The sequence below is a fragment of the Rousettus aegyptiacus genome, unplaced genomic scaffold (assembly GCF_014176215.1).
Source record: "Rousettus aegyptiacus isolate mRouAeg1 unplaced genomic scaffold, mRouAeg1.p scaffold_m13_p_2, whole genome shotgun sequence".
NCBI lineage: Eukaryota > Metazoa > Chordata > Mammalia > Chiroptera > Pteropodidae > Rousettus > Rousettus aegyptiacus.
In genome coordinates this window covers 56,469,588-56,492,779 of record NW_023416295.1, presented here as the reverse complement: position 1 = coordinate 56,492,779, position 23,192 = coordinate 56,469,588, and the positions used below count along the sequence as shown (strand labels likewise).

The following is a 23,192-nucleotide window of genomic DNA, read 5'->3' as shown; positions in this document are numbered from 1 at the left end:
AAAGAGAAATGAACACAAAGGAGTAAACTTTTTAAATGCCTTACGAACATCACTAGCAACAGTGGGTGGTCTTAAGGATCCATGATACTCATCTTGGCAGCGCATATGGAGTTTCATCATGCTTTGTTAAATACTTTTGTAGGTACTCTATTAATAATCTGACTAGCACTCGTTTAAAGTTAGAAAAGTTCTTTTTAAAACAGATTACAGTGGCAGAACCATATGTAAATGTGCTTCAAAAAGAATGTATGTAAAGTTAGATCTTGTCTAGATGCCGTTGTAATTTTCTTACCCTTCATTGGTTTATGCTCTCATTAAGAAAAAAAAAATCGAAAAACAAAAAACACCTGCTTTTCCTTCATCCCTCTGAGGCAGAGTAGTATCGCTATCATGTCTATTGGTGCCTGAAACTGTTGTGCTAAGAGACAAGCAAGGCATATGGAGGCTGCAGCCAGGACTACCATTTCCTCTGCTGGTTCTAAACCCAGGGGCCAATGCTGGTTCTTCGATTACCTTGTACTATGGCATTATCAGATAACGAAGAGAAATAACGTTGTCTGTGAACTTGGCGTCTAGTATCATTATTGATGACAACATTTTGCTTTTGCCCCTTGTTGGTTTTAGATTTATGTAATCCATTCTGATTTATTTGACCTCTATTTATCGTCGCTTAAAACACAGAAACCTTCTGCTTTTTAATTGCCACATATATCTTTTAAGTGGTCGCATATAACGCTCATACTTAAAATCCTAAAACCTTCTAATCAAAACGGGGCTCTAGTTCTCTTGGTCCAATTTAGACAACAGTATTGTTAGTAAAGAAAATCAGCAAATATATCTTTCTTCTAAACCATATATTTTAAGAAATTAACTCTGGATAACAGCATGCAATCTCTGGTGTATCTGTTTCCAACTGATAAAGAAACAAAAACATTTTATATTCTTTACCACTTATTTGATTTCAAACACTAAAGGATTGTGAAAACTCCGGCTTACAGTAATAGAGCACACAACATTTTAAAGTCTTTTCTGGCCTTTTGTTTTAGAATTCTTCATTTGAGGATACTCCAGAGTTTTATACTATCTGGCCTTTTTGTCTGTTTTCACTGAGGTTGTTTAATTCAAATGTTATGATTAAAAAAAATAACCATATATGTATGTCTTTATATTATAAGTTTAACCAAGATAAAATGTTATTTTTAAGGAATTCAGTAAACATTTTTTTGTTATTCTTTAGAAAAACAAATGATAAAATATTTTGCCGTGTGTATCTTCTTATAAAATAAAATTTTGTAGGGGAATAATTCTTAGACTCAGAAAGAACTTAATTATCCAATCAACTCTTTAAGAAAGTTAAGAAATCAAATTTATATTTTTAGTGTAAGCAAGAAAAATAAATCTTGAACTTCCATCAGTTTGGCAAGAAAGTGTTGCTCCTAGTGCTAAATATTAAATTTAATTAAAAAATGCAATTTGAAGGTAGCAATGCATATTTCTGGCAAACAATGACAAATCTTTTATTTCAAAGTAAACATTTTACCTTTCAAAAGTGTATACTTCAAAGGAGGTACTTTATACTTAAATCTCTATTTGAACATTGTATTTTTTCATCAGTTTAGCCAGTGACATGCAGCTAAAAAAAAGATGTTTCTTGTGTATGAACAACGCAGTACTTAGTAGACAGCAGTACTATAATGATTGTGTTTGTATTACCAAAATGAGATAAAGAAAAACATAATGCATTGGAAGTAGCTTCACTAGAGAGTTATTGCAATTAAAAACAAACAAACAAACTAACAAGCCGTAGTGGTAGTCTTTATATATAATGATCCATTTAGGAGGGACTCAGTTTTGAACTAAGTAATTACAATTGGATTTCTCCCAATAACACAATTGTTGACATTTTTGATGCCATTTTAAAATAAATGACTTTAAGTTTTTGGATACTGTTTCTTACAGAAAGCTAGAGGAAAAATTACAGACTTAGAAAATGTACTTAATATGTGCATAAACGAAACCTTGAAGAGCAAACATCAAACTGTTAATGGCAGATATCTTTGGGGAACAGACTGGGATTGGTTGGGAGAGGGAAAAGTGCAGATGAGAGTACACTTTCACTTTTTAGTCTATATTCTTCTGAATTGCTTGATTTTGTACCAATGAAAATGTTTTCATTGTATAATTTTCAAAAGGACGATTAAAATATGTTTTTAAAAAGAAATTTTGCATTCTACAAAAAACCTGTTAGAACTATAAACAAATTTAGAAAAGTTGCAGAATACAAAGTCAGCAAACAAAAATCAATTGCATTTCTGTACACTAACAACAAACAATCCAAAAAGAAAACTACAAAAACAATTATATTTGTAATACCATCAAAAAAAATATTTGAGAATAGACAACCAAAATCTGAAAGACTTACATACTGAAAACTACAAAACACGTATACTACAAAAGAAGACAGAAATAAATGGGAAGACATTCCGTGTTCATAGATTGGAAAACGTATTCTTAAAATTTCCATACTACCCAAAGCAATCTACAGACTGTATATAATCATTATCGAAATTCCAATGATTTTTTTTTTTTTTTTTTTTGCAGAAGTGGAATTTCAAGGGACTCTGAAGAGCAAAAACAAAGACAATAAAGGACAAGGTTGGAAGTCTGATATTTTCTGATTTTAAAACTTACTAAAAAGTACTGTAATCAAAATGGCACAGTACAGGCATAAAGAAAGACATACAGATCAATGGAAAAGAATAGAGAACCCAGAAATAAACCCTCACATATCTGGTCAAGTGAGTTTTGACAGGGGTGCCAAGAAAATTCAATTGGGTAAAGGACAGTATTTTCAACAATCATGCTGGAAAAATTGGATATCCACCTGAGAAAGAATGAAGCTGGACTCTTACCTCACACCATTTACAAAAATTAATTCAAAGTGGATCAGAGGCCTAAATGTAAAACCTAAAACTATAAAGCTCTTAGAAGCAAACATTGGGGAAAAGTTTCATAACATTAAATTTGGGAATGATTTCTTGCATATGACACCAAAAGTATAGGTAACAAATAAGAAAAGGATAACTTGGACTTAATCAAAATTAAAAACTTTGCACATCAAAGGACACTATCAATGGAATGAAAAAGTAACCCAAGAAATAGGAAAACAAAATTACGAATTATTTATCCAATGAGGGATTAACATTAATAATACATAATGAAATCCCGCAATTCAGCAACAAAGAACAAAGACACCAATAAAAAAACATGGACAAAGGACTTAAACAGACATTTCTCTAAGAAGAAAAAAAGTTAACTGCAAAGTGTTGGGGGTGGATATGGTGGCTGCAGGAAGTAGCAGAGCTGTAAATATGCTTGAAATTAATGCACATTTGAACCTAGGAAAAAATGAGATACTGCAAGGTTTCTCACTTTTGGCAAAATTCACAAAATTGAATGTTATGCAGATTATTTAATATCCAAAATTCCATGAATGATTGATTCAAGATTTAGATATATATGCATTTAGATAATTATCCATGGTAATTTTGAAACTAAAGCTCTGCATTCATGCTCTGTCTGAAAAAAAATTGGTAACATCAAGGAAATAAAACTCTGTTATTCAGCAATAAGGGTATGTTTTTTCCCCCTCTCTATTCCACAAAGTGTTAAAAGTCCCAGACCAGGAGCAGTTACAAAAGAAATAAGTAATTTGTAGCAGGTGGTTCTAATTGTGCCTATCAAACCTGTCCTTCAATTGTGCAGAAGACTGGAAAATCAATTAGCAACTACAAGCTTGGGTACTGGTGAGTGACAGCAGTGTCTTAACTCAAACGGAAATCAGTAATGGAAGAAAAGGATTACCAGGGCTGCTAGTGGACAATCCTGGATCTGAGGAGACTTTCCATCTACTGCCCAACATTCTCAGACAAAAGATGCTACTGGAAAATATTCAAATACATGTATTGTCACTCACAGGGCAGTACCGTGTGAGTCTTTGTTTCTTATCTGTTGGGGTCTAAAGGAATAAAAATTAGGCACACAGGGCCTTCCCTTCCCTCAACTTGCATGTCCCATGTTGTGGTCACTGCTTTGGATGTAGATGTGTTTGCAAGGCAGTGCAGATGTATGTTATCTGCCTGAGAGAGATGCTTCTGGGGCAAACAGGTAGTACCGTGGGGGCTCGGTTGGTGACTGAGTAGAATGTCAGCACAAGGGCACCTGGGTAGGCATGGGAGGCTGAGGCTGGGACAAAAACAAACTTACCTATGTCATAGTTCTGCTTCAGAGTTGGCCCACACATTAGTATTGGCTACTGAATACAGTTTGGCAAAGTACAGCATTTAAGTACTTACAGCATACTCATATCCAGTTTTTGGGGAAATGAAACAGAGCACTTTTTCCCCAGACACTTTCTATCATTTGCATGAGGTCCACAAAAGGTGCTTAGAAAATTAAGCATTTGAACTCTAACAGACTTCTGCCCCACCTTGGGTCACTTTGGCACTATGGGTTATCTGTAACATTGCTTTGAGTTTATCCATTTATTGTGCTATTCTACCTTCTTTACTTGTTTCACGTATCTATGTTCTATAGCTTCTGGCCTTCGAGTGGCACCTGGAAGATTACATTGTGCCTTTTATTTCTTTTGTACAGCATGCCAATATGGAGCCTCTCACAAAATAGATATTCAATAAACAATTTTCTAACAAGCCCTTGACTATTGAATTTTCGCATAGTCAGGTAACATATGAAAAGTAATTAACACAGTACCAGGTTATGTGACACTCAATGAATTTCACACACATACACACACACACACACACACAGAATAAGGCATAAAAAAACAGGTGAAGCAATTAGACTTATTTTCTTCAATGAAACACACAATTAATTAAATATAATTAACAAAAGAGCACAATCTCATTGGTCAGGCTCCTGAATAAAGTCCTACGTTGAATCGCTGAAGACTTCAAACCTGAGGTGCCATTGAAACCTTTTGGATAGATTAACGAAGTGAGTGTAAATGCTTTTTTCACCCCCTGCTTGGTAGCTATTCTGAGAAAAAGTAGAACCAAAAACAACCCTGAGCTACATCAAAGGTAGTGTTATACCCTGAAGGAAGGGTCTCCTATGCAAAGGATTTTTCACCAGACTGTTTTACCAAATGCTGTCAGTCTCTTCCTCTGTGTGTGTTTATGCATGTGTGTGAATGTGCACACATGTAGGCATTCCTACGCAACGTTTAGAAGAAAAACTAGGAAAGAAGATAAGAAAGCAAGAAGGTAAGAGGAGGAAAGAAATACTGATGGCTTTGAATGTTGACTCCTGATGTGTGGAGAGTGGAGAAAGCACATAGGAATTCCCCCTGCAGGCTAGACCTACATGTAAACGCTCTCCAGATGACACCACAGCATCAGTTGTTCTGTTTCCTGGTATTCTGTGCATGTTTTTAAAGGCAATGGCCTTGGTAAAACACTAGTGACGTGCTTTGCAGGTATAGTTTTCCCGTGGACCCATCGAAGAATTCTACCTTGCTTCCATCTTCAGCAGGGAGGAGTTCATCTCCAAGCCCTCACTGTCTTCCTGATATTAATAGTGACACTAAGATGACTTCTGCCTTTGATGCGTTTATGGTACATCTGTAGCACGCTGTGACTCAAGTGGAGTATCAAAAGGGAATAGTTTCTATGTTGGCATTGAGAAGACAACCTGTGCAGAGAAGTCTGACTTTAAACAAATATCGACCTAAGAAGCAATGGGAAAACATTTGAATATCCTCCACAGATTCGTTATACTTACTTTTGTTCTAAAAAAAAATTCCCACATGACTCATACACATTCAATTTAAAAAATATTCAATTGTTAAATCACATATTTCTTTTCCATTATAAATACTTGGATGATAAAATCTAAATATACTATATTAACAATTTATTAGCAAAGCTAGGTAATAAATGTTTATGGAAAGTAAAAGTCATCTTAAATTTTACTATTTGTTACTTAAAAATCAATTTAGGAATAACATTCTATAATTTTAATTCATCTCAATAATTTAAATAATTTAATACTCTAATGTACAGTATGCTATAGATTTTGACAAGTTACTGATTATGGCTAGATTTTATCATTCTAAAAGTCCTCATGTCAAAGCACAGTCACATTTTTGATAGAAAATTTCTACTTTACCTGTTTGTAATGGTTACAAGTGTAGGAGGACAGTAATAACCACCAGAGGCGTGGTCAAAGCTTCGCAGGACAGTGTCAATTTTATAGCAGAATCCACCATGTCTCTCCCATCCCTTAAAAAAAGGAAAATTAAAGACATAATCTCATTTAGTTAAATAGCAAACAATCTTTTTTGCATATTCTCATTTACCACTTATATTATCTCTCGGAACCACTCAAAACTCAAAACTTGAATTTTGTCTCGATATCTTTATATTTATTCTGGTATATTATATATTATATCTTTATATTTCTATTCATGGTATATATTATATTATATTATATTATATTATATTATATTTATATATCTTTATATATTTATATTTATGACATATTATATCTTTACATTTATTTATTATATCTGGTAATGCCATTAGGTAAAGCCACTACTAGATTTATTTAATTCTTAAAACCTAAAAGCTTTAATTAACTGAAAATCATAAAACCTAAAACCTTAAAAGCAAATAAAAATAAAGGGTACTTTCTCAAGGTTTTTCTCTTTCTCTCTCTCTCATACACACACACACACACACACACAGTTCAAACATAGAATTTCATACAAATTGTTCCTACAGACTGGTAGAAATTGAGAGTGTTTGAAAACAGAATGCATGGGTTTGAATCCTGTCTCCATCACTGTGCGACCTTACTTAATCTCTTCATGTCTTAGTTTTCTCCTCTGTAAATCAGGTAATAAAAGCATCCATGAGGCTGTTGTGAGAATGAAAGGAAAAAGTGCAGGCAGAGACCTTAGAATAGAGACAGGGGCTTAGTATAAGCAAAGAAGACATACGTGTCTAGATCATAGTGCATATTTTTTCAACTTTCTTTCGTACTGCTTATTTCATGTTATCCCACTGAAATTCACTGAGGTTAGGGTCTTGAATAAAGTCATGAACTAGTGGATAAGCTGGCTTGGAACCCAATTCTAGTGCAATCCAGGATGGCTTTGGCTGGATCATAATGCATCCAAATAGAGATTGGCCAAAAATATATATATTTTTTTGGTAAAGACTATTCCTAAATCAACTGGCTAGCTATTTAGAGAGAAAGAAAACAAGCTTTGGCACTCAGACAAAAATGACAAGTGTGTGTGGGTTTGGCCTTAGGAACAATGATGGGATTTTATTCTTTAAAACCATATAGCATGGGAGACATGCATTCATTAGTCTTCTATATTTCAACTGAGTTATTTCCGTTCTTTTCTTTCAATCTTACAAAATCACGTCACTTACATCTATTTTTACATATTCACCAGTTTTAAAACACACTTCATTTTGTGTCATGCTAATGCTTGCCAAAATTTGATCAGATATAAAATATTTTCTGCTATATTTCTTGGAAAAGGTCTTGGTCTTGCAGTAAATTAAAGGAAATTCTATTTTAGAAATCAGCTATTTTAGTTCAAAACATATTATAAACGAGGTGTGGATCACAGGAGTTCCTCATCCAGTCAGCCAGGACATGCTCTGAACTCACTCCCTTATCTTCTCCTCCAAACTTTATCCGTATTAGTAATTGATAGGTCCAGCCAGAGCCCCTCCGTGGATCATGCCAGATGGGGCAGGGAGGTTATGCTGCTTTTGTATTTGAAGAACAATTGGAGGAAGCCTGACAATATGACCTTTCTGACAAGGTATTCTTTTGTCATTAGTAGTTCTTCGATAACAGGACTTTTATCAAAACAAAATAAACAAAATCCAAGAACTGAACAGGCTCAAGAAATGTGGCATAGTAACAACAAGAAAAACAAAGGACTTTTTACTACAAGCCTTTGTCCATATAATGAATGTGGGAAGAATAATCGATTGTATCCATAAATACCCTTTGTCCCTGAGGTGTTATCTCATTTTAAATGAAATGATGATGATGATACTGAGGGAAAAATAAGTCTTTTCTGTTTTGAAATTATCAAGATGTATTATAAATTGCTTTTGTATGCGCCGACTGTTTAGAGAATTACATTAAAACAAATGGCTAAAAGAAAGGAAACTTTTGAAACCATACTCATAGGCTGATGCATAAAGAAATTAATGGGAATTTTACCATAAATTTAGAGAGCTGGGTCTGACTTCAAAATCTTTAAATACTATAGTGTTGGCCAGGAAAGGGAAGCAGTGTACAAAAGTTTGGGTAGAACATCAGTTCTATTTCTGCTGCGTAAGAAGTTGATTGCCCTTTCAATATAAAACATGTTGAAGTGTCTTGAAAGCCACAGTATAAAATTATTTTTTCAATATTTCTGTTCAGATGTAGATTAGATTAGTCATTAGCTACAACTAATTCAGGAATTGTGATCATTAGATAAAATGTTCGGTAACGTGTCTGCATGGCATATGTGTTGTTAAGCTGGAGTATGAAGAGTAATTCGTATATTTACACATTGATTAACGAATAAAATTCAGTTTCTGAAGAGATGGGTCATTGTTTAATTGGAACATAAATAACTAAATTAGAAAAGAAAATAATTAAAGCAGAATTGCATAAAAATCTGGTTTGGGAAACTTCTGATACTCATAAGACCTAAAATCTCCAATATATAAGTCAAAATTTTTTAGTGTATGTGTACATATGTGTGTGTGTGAAAGACAGAGAGAGAGGGAGAAAGCATGTGTTGAGGACACTAATAGGTAGATTTTTTTTTGGTAACTTTACTGTAGGATATTAAATGCATTTAAAACATATTTTTTACCTTATAAGTTGAAACCTAAAGTATTAAGTGCTTTTATTACTTAATGTACTGAAATTACTTTATTACTTAAAATACTAATGTATTTTTTTACTGTCCCTTTCCCAAATAATAAATGTTTGCAAACATATACTTTTTCTCATTATTGTATTCTATTCAAATGTTTAAGCTTAAGAGTGAACAAGAAAGCAAGACTTTGGGTGCAGAAGTTCATTCTCTGACTCAAAGAATGCATCGTTTTCACTCTGACATTCCACTGGAAGACTATGAAAACCTCAAGTGAGACAGGGCACTGCATGACAGTCATTGTTTGTACAGATGGTGCAAGGGTATAATTAACATTTTTTTTTTAAATCTCAAAAGAAAAATAGCCTCAGGTCAAAGATGATGGCAAGACAATCTTCTCAGAGTTGTAACTCTTACATGTGCCTCTAACTGATAATTATTTGGTTTGTTAAAAGTAGCCTACTCTCAGGAAAAAGGAAGAGGAAAGGATAGAAGGGATGGAGCAAAAGAGAGAGGGGAAAGAGAAGGAAGAGGGAACGAAGATAGGAGAGAGAGGGAAAGAGGTTCACTTTCAGCTGATGGTGGATAAATTATTTTAGTTATGAAGGTCCTGCACCTAAATGGCAATGTTAATGGCACTTACCTTTTGACAGCCAGATTTAGTGTCCGAAATGACATGGCCTGCTTTTTCACAAATGTAAGAAAGTGTTTCTTCACAATTTTTAACTTTCCAGTGTCCCTCCTAAAGGGAAAATTATTACAAGATAAGTGAATATTTACATAGTATGTTTCTGAGGGTCATGGAAGGTCTCCATCATCCCCTAAAGCCTATGTGCCTGAGATACCACCTAAAATTTGAGTTGTGTGGTTTTAGCCTACCAGTCTGATTTGTGTTAAACAATTAATTCTTTGGAAAAGGAAGATGAAATTTTAATCTGTTGAAGAGGGGAAGCAGCATCTCTCTAGGTCAGCAGATTGACATCGTCCCAGTAGTTGGCCCCCAGAACAGCGGCATCAACATCAGCCGAAAACTTGTCAGAATGTGAATTCTCACATTCCACCTGATTTACTGAATGAAACACCGATCATGAGGCCAGTCATCTGTGTTTCAGTAACCCCTCCAGGTGATCCTCATGCACACTGAAGGCTGAGAACCACCGCTCCAACCCATCTTTTAAAAGCAAAATTGAGAGCAGTTTAATATAAAGCCCACTGAGCCTCGTACTAAATCCTAGCTCCAATTTTTACTGACTACAGGACCTTATGCAAACTATTAAACCATGTCTGTAAGAACCACCCTGCAGTCTCTTTACCCCCATGGAGTCTTCAGTTATAGGATAATGTCAGGCACACTGTTGATGCTTAATAACTATTAGATGAATGGATGGATGAATGGTTTCCTAGGTTCTCACATTCAAATTTGGGCTTAAACCTTGCTTAGGTAACTTGCTTATTTTGATAATTATATTCATATTAAGTTCTACTTCATAGGAATAAACATTACTTTTTCTACATCTACCTTCCAAGGAGCCGAAAAGGGAGCTACAAAATAGTACACTTACAGGAGCATTGTCCTGACATATCCAATAATATTAATATCTATCCTTACTCTCTTAAATAATATCTGTCCAAATATTGGCTCCTGTTCTATGAACATGCTAAGTGAAATACCCATGCCTGCGAAATAAAACAGGAGCGTGTCAGTAGGAAATGAAGGCTGTCTTAACTATATCAAAACTCATGAACCAACGAAGCATCAAATATTGTAGAATAAATTTTGGTGGCTTTTAGCAGAGTTAGACCCAAGGCAAACATTGAGAGAGGTCACTGACCCTCCTCAAATGTGACTCGGAGACACTGCCTTAGCACTATAATTGTAACTATACATATCAGTGACAGTCTTAAAAGATAAAACAATAAAACGTACCATAATAGTAAGTGCTTAGAAATTTTCCATGTTTGTTTGGCAAAAGTACTTCGTCAAGCTACTTAAGAAACATGAATAAACTGCTTCTCGGAGGAATTCGATATGGTATCCTCATTGTCTGAAAGAGCGAGGATGCCCACCAAATTTCAACAATTTCCTAAAATTCAGATAGTGAGTTCAGCAGCTACCCGATCGAAGAGAATTAATCTATTAGGGATAGCGTAGGGATAAGTGTGATGGGAAGGCCACTGGGATCATTACATTTGTGTAAGGAAAAGAGCAAAGTTTTCCACTGATTTACGGTTTTCAAGGAGGTTGCATATATGGTTGAAATCCTTTTACAGTAATAAGATAATTGAACCTAAAAATCACCACTCTCCCAGCACCTTGGCTTCGCCATCATGGACAAGGTCGCCACCATCCACCAAAAAGGGGGTTGCTCAAGCTAAAAACCTTTCTCTCTCTCAGCCCCAAATCTCATTTAGCAGTAATTCCTCTCTTCGAGAGGATCCTTGAATGCGTCTGCTTGTCTCCACATTCACTACCCCAATCCAGCTACTGGAGTAGCCTCCAAACTGGTTTCTCTGCTTTCACTTTCTCCTTCTCCGATCTATTCTCTATATAGTAGCCAGTTACTTTAAACCTGTAAATCAGATTATGCCCTTTGTTTGCTTGAAGCTTGTTAGTGGTTCCTGTACAGGACCCAAAGCCTCACATTTTTTGCATTCCTCCTGCCCTATCTCCTGCCACCGCCTCGCCATTCTCATCTTCTCACCACACTGGTCTTCTTTTTGATTAGCAAACATGGCAGGCCTTGGCCTGTATTTAGTCTTTTGCACTAGCTGTCTCCACTTGGAATCTTCTTCCCCCTGCTCTTCAAGAGGTTTTCGTTTTGCTTTGTTTTGCTTTTTAAATCTTTTCTTTAAGTCCCAGCTTAAATGTCATCTCTTCATTGACTGTCCTATCTGAAGCAGCTGTCCCAACCCAAGTTTCTCACCATCATGTCAGCTATTTCCTCAGAGCTATTATGACAACTATTTTTGCCTTATTTTTTTTCTTCCTGTGGATACTGCCTAGCACAGAAGTCCCATGAAAAGCAGAACTGTGCCTGTCTTGGCCTCTGCCACAGCTCAAATCCCCGGTATAGGTGGCCCTCAGTACAAGTCCAGCAAAATGAGCAATGAACAAATGAATCAACTTACAGACTGCTCTGCCGAGACACATAGCTGGCTTCTATTTGGAAAAATGTGGGGCTCAAGTGTATGCCAATTAGTAAAGGTGACTGAGGAGCCATTAGACCATTCAAAGGAAACTGGCGTTTTATTGCTGCTTAAACCAATCCATGTTTCTGATGTATTTTCTGTAAGAGATAGATATAAATTACTTACAGGAATTCTATTATGTGCAAAGGAGATAAGGCACTAGGGTTATTATCAAAATATACCACTTCGCAAGTGATTTCTTCTTTATATCTTCAGGTGATGAAACCTGTTTAAATCTCAGTATAAAATACCTGCTTAACCTTTTACTCCTATATTGTACTATCCAATCTTCTCGATATAGGCCTTACAGGTGAGGCAGAGTGTGAGTTAAATCCAGTGCAAGAACAAAACTTAAAAGCAAGTCAGATTGCTGAGACTCTAGTTTCTGCTACTGTATGAAAAGTAAATCTGAAAATTCTGGTTTTGTTTTTGCCTAGAGAAAGGAAAAATAGGAAGATCTATTGGTTTAGGAAATGGGCACATAAGCACAAAGAAACTTTTAATGATAGCTGAGCTTTATAATGTATTTTTTCTTCCCTTCCCTTCCCTTCCCTTCCCTTCCCTTCCCTTCCCTTCCCTTCCCTTCCCTTCCCTTCCCTTCCCTTCCCTTTTTCACCATGGGAAAAAGAAGCAGAAACTTTTAGAAGCATTGAAATGTGGTCGGTGAGGTTGCTGACAGCCCAGGTAAAGTGAAAAGACCCTACTGAGACAGAGGCAGCCAGCCACAAGACTCTTTAATCCCAAATGCAAAGGGTAAGGAAATAAAACGACGGTGATAGAGTTTTGTTTTCATTCTAAACTAAAACCTAACATTGAAAAAGTCATCAGAGTAGAGCCTGGAGATTTTTTTTTTCACTTAATAAATTTATTCTAAGTCAGCGACTTCAATGTTTTTTAGCAGAATTCTATGTTAAACACTATATGACATAGGTAGAGGCCAGCCTGCTGTGATGGACTAAAGCTGGGTGGAGGCCTAGGAACTTGAAACTCTTGAACATGGCACAAAGCTTGAAAACCGCCGCACCAAAATAAATGATCCATTTTCACTGGCTAAAGTGATTTAAATCCAATTTGTTTAAGCAATTCCCTTTAGCGCTTTGATTACATGATCACAGCACACTACTGCTATCTAGTGGCCATGATATCAAATTACAGGTTCAGGTTTCTTTTATTAGAAGTTTCAGAAAATTACCTTTGCCCCTTAAAGAAAAAAAAAAAAACATGTAATATATTGGGAATATATGAGATATTACAAAGTTTTTGATCATGTATTTTGTAAAAGTCCAATGAAGTTGGATTCCTGATAATATTTAGAAACTTCAGATATATGTGTCAGAAAGAATCGCTTTTAAATAGCTTAATTTCTTTTCGACTCCGCTAATAAAGATAGTTACTACATTATATCCCATACCTATGTAATCAAAGGCTTCTGGTACTCACCATCTTCAAGAAGGTTTACAAGAAACTCCAATTCTGCTAAAGAAGCTATTTCTATTAATGCACTGTCATCCAACTGGCAAGAATGCAAAGCCTCATTCCAGGTCTTTTCCTCTTTCTGAAGTTTATAGCAATAACGATTGTGGGGATTCCAGCCAGGCTCACAGTGGGTAGCATAATATTTCCAAGCATCTTTTTCTTTTTAAAGAAACAATAACAACAACACAATGTCATTTCCCAAATTTTAAAAACATTACTTATTACCCTGAAGATAAATTGCCATCAATATATGATTACTTTAAAAATTGAAAATCAAAAAACACATGAAACAATAATATATAAGTCGTAGAATTCTAGATCTTCAGAGCTGAGATCTAGAATCTATGATCTAGAGCTAGATCTAGATCTAGGATCTAAGGGATCTCAACACTTCATTTTCCAGGTGAGATGTCTAAGTTACGAAGACTTAATGAGACTGTTAAAAGTCATATAGCCAAAGCCGAGAGTTAGGGCTAGATATAAAATTTACCAGTTAGAGTTGTTGGTTTTTCAAATCTTTTCACACCAAAAAAGGAATATTGTGGAAAGTAATTTAAATGATATTCCAAGGATTTTGTGCATACAGTATGTGGTTGGGTGTAGATATTTATCCTCAATTGAAAAAAAGTCTGAAATTTTGCCACTTCCTCTAGAGCAGAGGTGATAAATGGCCTTCATTGTGAAGGTCAGTCTGAGGGCCTGTGATATCCCTCTGGGTTCATATGGACTCTGAGTGAGACTTAAGGAAAATAGTGTCATGGTGCTTTGACACTGGAAGGGAAGGCAATGTGCATACCAAGTTTTGGCTTTCCTCTTCCAGGAGCTTGCCCTCAACCTGGTGATAGCATTTTTACTTTATTTTATTAACCACAACTGAGTGCGTCCCTTAAGCACTAATTTAGATACAATTCCATTGTTATTTGGGAAACAAGACATTCTTTTAAAATCTCTTCTAGGGCTATAACAGCAATTAGAGTCACAGTCAAAGAATGTTAGAACATTTAGATATCATCTACCCCAGTAATTTCAACCTAAAAAAATGAACCCCTTTTAAAAATGAAACTTTAAACTTCACTTTAAAGGTAAGATGAGATAAAACAGGATTTTTATCTGATTAAAGCAAGGGTGGGGTCAAGCAAGGAAACTGGGGATCCTAGAAACACAATTTGAAGGCAATGGACTAGGTGCATTTGAAGCAACAACAAATAATCCAAACAAATTTAGCTTACCTACCTTCTTTTCTGGTCTCTGACCTCAATTAGGGGAGTAAATAAAACAGAAGAAAAGAAGGGTGGCAGGAGGGAGTGTGGGAAGGCATAAGAAAGAAAAAAAAGGAAAAGGAAGAACTGGGGAAAGGAAATGAAAGGAAGGGAGGGAAAGAGCAGTGACAGAAGTAGCGATTTCAGCACATTCTTGAAATAATGAAAAAAATCTCAACATAAAAAAGTCACAATGCTTCTCCTCCTCCCTTGCCCCAATATTCGGTAATACCCATAGGCTTAGCTACTTAAAAGAAAATGATGAAAGATAAAGCCTAATTGAAAGGAATAATATTTTTAAATGATTCAGTTTATTATTTCAAATCTAGAGTTTCTAATTATGTTGCTAATGATTCTTTTAACAATGGTTGAGTTTTTATCTTTACTTTCTGAGTTAAGACATTAATTCCCACAGAGAATAAAAAGAGGTAATAGACCTTAAAAAAACAGAAATAATTGAGTTTCCAGGTATTAGATTGTAATTAGGTAGTATTTCTGTCTTAGTTACACCTAAAAGTTTTCTATGTTACTAATAAAAGATATAGAGTGTGATAGGAAATCAATGAAGTGAAAAATTTTATAAAACTATTTTCTAATTTACATTTAATCGTAAATAAAACTCAAAACTAGAACAGCAAAGGAAGCAAATCTTTTCTTTCTTTTTCAAATGCAGAACGACTAAGAACGTAAATTTTTTACAAAGAGACGGAGAAAATGTTTTCTATGCTTAAGTTAGTTTGCTTTAGTTTTTAGTAAAAACCTAAATGCATTTGTTAAATTTATACTGTCTTTGTAATAACAGATAGTATCTAGTTACATATTTTTTTTTCATATAAAAACTAGCTTTGACTAAGTTTAAATTATGAATTAGGAGCAAAAAAGTAGAGGGATTCGAACACATTGACAAGACAGTAAGCAACTCATGAGAATAACTAGAAACAAAAACACTTACCAACTACTTCGTGATCAGTGTGGTTTAGGTATTTTCTGCATATATAAGGCAAGGCTGTCTCACAGTCCCGACTCCTCCAGGCATTTGGCATAAATGGATTAAATGTGCCACAGTGATATTCAACAAATGGGTCAAAATTTATTTCTGAAAATAGAGTGTGCGTATGTGTGTTTAACTTTAGAAGCAAAAGTAGTTAGTTTGGTATATATTGAAATGAAGTTTTAGCATCAAGGAGATAACCCTTCTCTTTGGCATATATGGTAAATCCGATGAGCTCTTATATCTATGATTTTGCAGTTGAAGTCTAGGCATGACACTGAAATGATTTTCCAAAGATAGCAACAGCTGATTTTATTGTTTAAAAGTAGAGAAATATTTTGCTATCTGTGGCTATTTGTAAACAGCTGACTAGAATCTTGGCTCTGACCTAAATCCTCCTGCAACATTGACTAAACACATAGTTTACCTTCTTGACTTCCATTTTCTTGTCTGGAAAAGCCTTATGGGAACTAAGTCAGGCTTAAAAACTTTTATAAACCACTTTCAAAACTAATATGCCTTATATATGTGGGTAATATTGCTGCTTCAGGCCATGGGATGATGCCACCCATTGAAGGTAAATAAAATACTGCAGGTACCTGGATTCCAGTTCAGGTAGTTGAGTGGTGTTCTATCAGACCACTGCCAGCCAGCATTTTCATCCAGCTGATTCAGCCCCATCCACACTTCCACTGCTTCATTGTTCAAGTGCTCTGAAATGAAGAGAAATATAGTTTCAAAAAAAAAGAAAATCAATGTTATTCTTCTATCTCGTTTTCTTCTTCCTGGAGCATCGGATCATACATTAACTCCAGTCAATGACAGAAGAGGGTTTAAGTGTTACTACACCTACTCTGGTGCTTCAGAGTCAAAAAAGCCAGCCTCTCACCATGCTGAGAAGCATAACTGTGAAGTGCTTAATCTAAGCATCCAGAACGGCCGCCTCTCAAGGTGTCATCAATCCATCCACCCAGGAGTGCACAGTTACGCATTTCAGACCATCTGATCTCTGTAAACTTGTGTGCTTAAGGATTTTAGAGGGTGGAGTGGGAAGCGTCCTGGACCACTCTCAGAAAGTCTTTTTCTCTTGCCATGTGTGCCTTGTGCCCTCAGCTTGGACACTCAGGAACCTAGCTAAGGAGTCTGGACTCAAGGGACCAGAGGACCCAGAAGGATCCATAGCGGGTCGAGACATAAAGGCCATGCATCATGCAAATGCTGCTTCAGCTTGGGGTTGGGAGAAGGTTTTCTGTGAGGCTGGCTCGTTGGCCTTTACTCCTAACCACCATGCTACAGCTCCTCGCATTTTAATTCAACACCATTTTGGTTATAAATGCTATGCATTAACATGTACATTGACATGCTCATGTAGAAAAATATAGTTATCGAAATTGTGGGATTAGGAGAACTATTTTCTTTGTTATTTTTTCCTTTTTGTGTACTAAATTTAAAAACTAAAATTATTCAAAAACAAAAGTGTGCTACTTGTACAACAAAATTTGGAAAAAAAAGTGTCAGAAACTTTTAGTGAAAGTGACTAATTTCGTGACACTTCAAATATTGCCATTTAATCTCATTTATTTATTTAGGTGACATTGCTTAATAACAATAAATAAATTTAGATGTACAAGATTATAATTTAATATCTGTATATTTTATTGCATGTTCACCACCAAAAATCTATTTTCCATTCATCGCCATATATTTGACCCTTTTTACCCATGTAACCTTTTAATCTATAAAGGAGAGCATTATTCTCTTTTGGTTCATCTGCTTTGAAATCCATTTTATTCTGAGCCACATGCAGTGGCCCTGCCTGTGACTGAGACCCTGACAGATAAGAGTTATAAATAGGGTGACTATATCTGCCTGGAAAACTCATGGTTTATGCTGGTAGTTCCAGAATAATTATGAATCACAGCTGCTCAAAAGAGTCAGTTTGGATGATCCATGGTATGGTCACCCTTATAAAGGACAGTGTATTCACACAGTAAGACTGTAGCATCCTCTGTGATTGGATATATCAATACAATAGTGGGAAACAAGAGGAACCTAACCCATTTAAGGAAAGAGAAAAATGTGCTTTATAATTTTGAGACCCCAGAAATCACTAAACAGAAATAGCATAACATTCATGGCCTCTTTCTTTCCAAATTTCTCTGGCATTAACACAAACTCTCTTCTTAACGTGGAGTTGATTAGTTCTTTTGGTAGCATGATTTAATTAAATCATATAACACATATCTTGATGACAGGGTGCGTAATAAAAGATGGACTGACAAGATGGAGAAATTTTCACATTTCACATGGGATAAGTACTGAGTGATATTTTCAAATAATCTACTTAAATATGTAAATATTAATTATTCTTATCTTAGAGTTATTTTGAATATTATATATGCAATCGTTTTAACATTTCACATAAAAAGTCATTATGTAATTCATAATCTGTGTTTAAAGATATCAAAACAGTTTATTTTGCTTTAAAACTAAATTGGTTAATAATTCCATAATAACAAACTCAAACCTAAATTCCTCCAGATATTTCTTGTCATTTGTGACAGCTTAGAATATTCCTTACATCATAGTTATTGTTCACCAGTGACTAGCAAGAAACGGTAGACTATTTTCATCATTAAAAAAAACCTTGATCAAAATAGGCTTCGCTCTTTACGAATAGACTCTGTTTTCCTAAATAATCCTCAAAGTCCAATTATAGAATCATGATGTTTAAATCAGAGTCTCTGACATATCTTATTTTTTTAATTATTCAAGTTTGATGAATAAATCCAAACCTTCTTATTAGAAATCCTGGCAGTCAAGAAAGGTAACAACTGTAATTCATAAATACTGTGCAAAATTTTTCATAAAAATCATTATTGGCTAACAATGATTTTATAAATGATTTTAGTCTGTAATATGACTCACTCAAATCAGTTTCAGTAACAATTTCTTACTTTTGTATGTCTGTGGGGAAGGAGGCAGGCATGCACTATTTATACATTTGTTGAAATCTTAAGGAAGATACTCATAACTTTCAAAAGTCTTTAAATGTGCTTCTTCTCTCATCCAGTGAATCTACTACAAACTTACAGAAAAATAATGGGAGATCTATGCACAAAGGTATGTACAGGGATGGTTTGCAAGAGCAATGAATAAGTAAATAAATAAAAACAAAAAAAAATTGTATCTATTTCTATCTAGTAGATTAGATAAATATATCACTGCTGACCTATAATACTATGTAACCGTTAAAATTATGATGTAGATCTATGTTTACAAACATAGACAGATGTTCATTATATGAAGATAAATGAAACAAACATATTGCCAAACCGCATGCATAGTTGTTAAATGTTTAGCATACACTGAATGTTTGTTGTGTGTACCAGGCAGGCACTTTTCTAAGACTTCACTTGTGTTATAACATGTAATCCACACTACCAAGAAGTAGGCATTATTATTGTTTCCATTTGATAGAGGGAGGAAGGAAGTTGAGGCACAGTGAGGTCAAGTCACTTGCCTGGGTAGCCTTGCTCATAAGTGGTAGAAATAGGATTCAAACTCAGCGGCTCTCTGGTCCCTGCTGCTAACCACTGTGCAATAGCTGCCTCCTATTTTAATTCAGTACCATTTTTCATAAATACTATGTATATGTATCCATGTTTTGCAGAAAAATATGGTTATCTATAGATTATAGAACTATGGGAGACTTTTATTTTTCTTTCTACATACTTGAAATTTAAAAATTATTCGAGAAAAAACATGCACTGCATGTGCAATGAAATTAGAGAAAATAGTGTCAGAAACTTTTAATGAAAGTGACTAATTTTGTGACACTTCCAAGTATTTTAATTTATGAATGGCTTGATTATTTACTAATAGAAACTGAATGGCTAAAATCTCTTGCAGAGCAAGAACTTGCACTTAAGTTTCCCAGATCCCATTGCTAGAACTACTAACTCTCTTGGGTCCCTTGCTGGGGCCTCGACTTCTCTTCTTTAAGGGGGAAAAAAATAAGGAAGACATGACTGGGAGCCAAATGGAATGGCCTGGGGTTCAGGCCAAAATTTGGGGTTTGAGTTTGGACCATATTAACAAAAGAAGAATATTTTCCAAGGAACATTTTTTTTTTCAGAATATATCATTGCATACATGGATGTAATTGTTAACAACCATCATTTTAATTGTATCAATATCAATGTTCACCTACTTACTTCTTAGAAACTTTTCTTCAGTATCATCTGCAATACTTAGTAAAGAGCCTCCTTGCATCTGGCATGAAGAATGTGCCTCGCTCCAGGAGAGTGATGAAAGCAAGTTGAATTGGTAGCAAATGTGTGAACTGAGATCTTTGTCCCAGACAGCGTCACAACTCACCTCTGTTGATGCTGCAAACAAAGTCCATTGAAACATTAATTATACTCTTATTTTATCTATACAGCAATATATTTCTAAGAGAAATTTGAATGAGATGAATCCAACTTGCAACCTTTTAAATTTTCGCGCCTTATCAATTCTTGATTAGGTTTCTACGATGAAATCTGCATTGTTATCCCATTGGCACTTTATGGTTATACTCTTTCAAGAGTTAAAGAAAATTCTAGAAATTATCAATAAAGAAGCTATTATCATTTCTGGGAAAATAATAGATTCCACTTTAAGGAGAAGAAAATAGAAGAGAAGTACTTTTTAAAATAATATCTGAATTCTTCAAAAAGCTGTCATTTAGAACTTTTTACTGAAAGCCCTGTGCATTTAATTATTGCTTGAGATAGACATAAATGTTGTTTCAAAAGGCTTCCCCCTCTAAATAACAAAATGTTAGAGGAAATAAAGGATATAGTTGAAATGTGAGTCTATAATGAACATAGTTTTGAAATAAGCATTGAGAATAGGAACATTGATATTTTGTTTAAGAAAAAATTCTTTTGGTCAAAAGGAAGAAAAACAAAATCCACTTATAAGACATTAGCCAAGGATTGCATAGCATGTTTAACAGTAAATTTAATAAAGTATAAAATGCGAATCTGAAATCTGAAGTTTTTTGAGACTAAGACTCAGTTTGGGGTGTTTTTGCTAAAATTTTAAATCAAAACTCAACATAAACTAAGCAGCTACAACAATTACTAAAGTCTAACTCAGCCAAAGAATTTCAGAATGTAGAAAATGTAAATCATACTACAGCGTGAGTGTAGCTGAACAGGCAATTTGCTAAAATCTTGAACAGCCTTTCCCATATTATAATCCACAGAATAATACAACTTTAATTGCTCCCCAGGAAAAATCCAGGACAGAGTGCCTGTGTAGCCTCCTCTGGTAAACTTATAATATACATGAGGATCTTAGTGGCTCTGAGAAGTTCTGTAGTAAAGAAACAGCTTACTTTTAATTCAGTATACTTCAAATTTATTTGAAAATTAATTCTTTTTTGTTTTCTTTTTTCCCACAATAGTTAGACGGTTCCCTTGTGAATGTGGAAAGTTTGTTTTGATGTCTGGATGCAACATGCTTTCCCCAGAACTGACTTAGTTAACCAGACGTTTTTAAACCACATGTAAATCTAAGGCTGTCTGTAGAATTTCCTGACTGATACATATATTTATAGAAGGATATAAGAATGAAGGACAGAAAACAAGGCCATCAGCAAGTTAAATTGAAGAAAAGGAAGAGAAAGGAAGGAGGAAATTTTCAGTAATCATTTTGCCCTCGTGGCTGAAATTTCTGCAGTGAGATTGAGACCTTAGAGATTGTCTTCAGTTAAAATGCCAGGACATTCCTGAGATGGACAACTCACTAAGTGTTATCCAACATGAGTTCGGCCCCATTCGCCTGATGTGACAGCTGAGGCCATAAGGGAGGAGCAGGGGGAACTTTTACAGTTAAAGCGTGCATAAGAATTGTTTAGCCTGCTTGTAAAAAATGCAGATTCCTTATGTTCAGTCTCAGAGATTCTGAATCACGAAGCCTGGGATTCAGGAAACTGCATGAAACACATTCCTGATTTTTAGACAGATGGTCCATGAAATAAACACTGGAAATATTGGCTTGAAAAAAAAAAATTCAAAGCAGGTCTGAGTAGACTTTGGAACTAGAAGAATAGATCTGGGAATAGGACTGAGGCAGAAACACCTACCTGCCTCTCATCTCCTGCTGTGGTGGAAGATTCAACAATAAATCCTAATTACAAGCACCCAGTCACATCGTAATAAGAAAAGGTCTCATTGATCTCATTTCCATTCTTGCCAAGAGTCTGTCCTGTCTTTTTAACAGGACATAGATTGAGCTATGTAGACACACCTTTTGCAGTAACTTGCCTGAATTCTCTACCTTAAACAATTAGTGAGAGGCTCGTCGGTGATCTTCTCCGTGTTGAAAATTACATAGTCTAGTTTTATTAGATTTCCCTTGTTTTGGATTATCTGTGCCAATTCTTCAGATTAATCAGAGTCTTATTAATGGAACGAAAACGTCTCCCTGGGCCAGATGCCGTGATGTGCTGCCTGGTCTCCCTTCAGGCCCGAAGGCTTTTTTTCCCCAGCTGCCAGCAGAAATCTCTCAATGTTAAGCCTTCTTCAAGGATTGCCTTAGTTGAAGAGTCTCTTTGCCCAATGTCACTCTCCCTTCTCAAGGGCAGCTGGCAAACCATGACTGGTTAGTGCAGGGCTATAAACCCCTCCTCTTACCCTACTAGGAGCAAATCCAGCTTGAAAGCACCTTATAGAGTCAGTCAGGCCTGCATCGCAATCCTTCTGATCCTGCTCTCTTTTCTTCTTTTCCACTGTATTGATCGTGAGAGCACTCCCCAAGAAACGTCCTGCAGGTTAATCTCTGTCTCAGACACTGCTCTCTGGGAACCCATTTGGCACAGACTTCCATGTTGGCCTGAGGCCTTCGCATTTATTTTAGTTCTCTTGCTTCTTCGCAATCTCTCTTTCCAAGCCACTGAAAATGCAAGATCAAAGGCGGGTGTCTCACATACATTTAATTATTTTGAAAATTTAGAATCTAAGGTCTGGCATTATATTGTTATATTTCCCTGCATTTTTTATTGTCTTTTATATGATCTCTTCTGTTGCTAAATTACGAACTCCTTGAGGGAATCAACTGTGTTATATGTATCTTTGAATCTCCTATTATTTGATGAAAGATTACTATTAAGGATGTTAGCTGTGTTTTTTTCTAATAGATTCTCCTTGTCCATTGAAATTTCCTTCTATTCCTAGAGCGTTTTTTTTTTTTTTTTGAGTTTTTGTTTCTTGACACGGAGTGTGAAATTTTGTCAAATGTTTTCTGTATCTATAGATGATCACGTGTTTTTTTGTCCTTTACTTATCGATATGGCTATTACATT

General features: G+C 35.3%; 1 protein-coding gene across 3 annotated transcripts in view; it reads right to left on the bottom strand.

Annotated features, from left to right (window-relative positions):
* PLA2R1 (phospholipase A2 receptor 1) overlaps positions 1-23,192 on the bottom strand; it is a 94,191-nt gene that overhangs the window by 48,912 nt on the left and 22,087 nt on the right. For all 3 annotated transcript variants that reach the window (XM_016152811.2, XM_036236952.1, XM_036236951.1), the window contains 7 exons: positions 20,056-20,229; positions 16,438-16,551; positions 15,800-15,943; positions 13,553-13,747; positions 12,053-12,210; positions 9,567-9,665; positions 6,190-6,302 (listed from right to left, as the gene is read on the bottom strand). In XM_016152811.2, the coding sequence (XP_016008297.2) occupies positions 6,190-6,302; positions 9,567-9,665; positions 12,053-12,210; positions 13,553-13,747; positions 15,800-15,943; positions 16,438-16,551; positions 20,056-20,229 (997 nt within the window). The remainder of the gene's footprint in view (positions 1-6,189; positions 6,303-9,566; positions 9,666-12,052; positions 12,211-13,552; positions 13,748-15,799; positions 15,944-16,437; positions 16,552-20,055; positions 20,230-23,192) is intronic.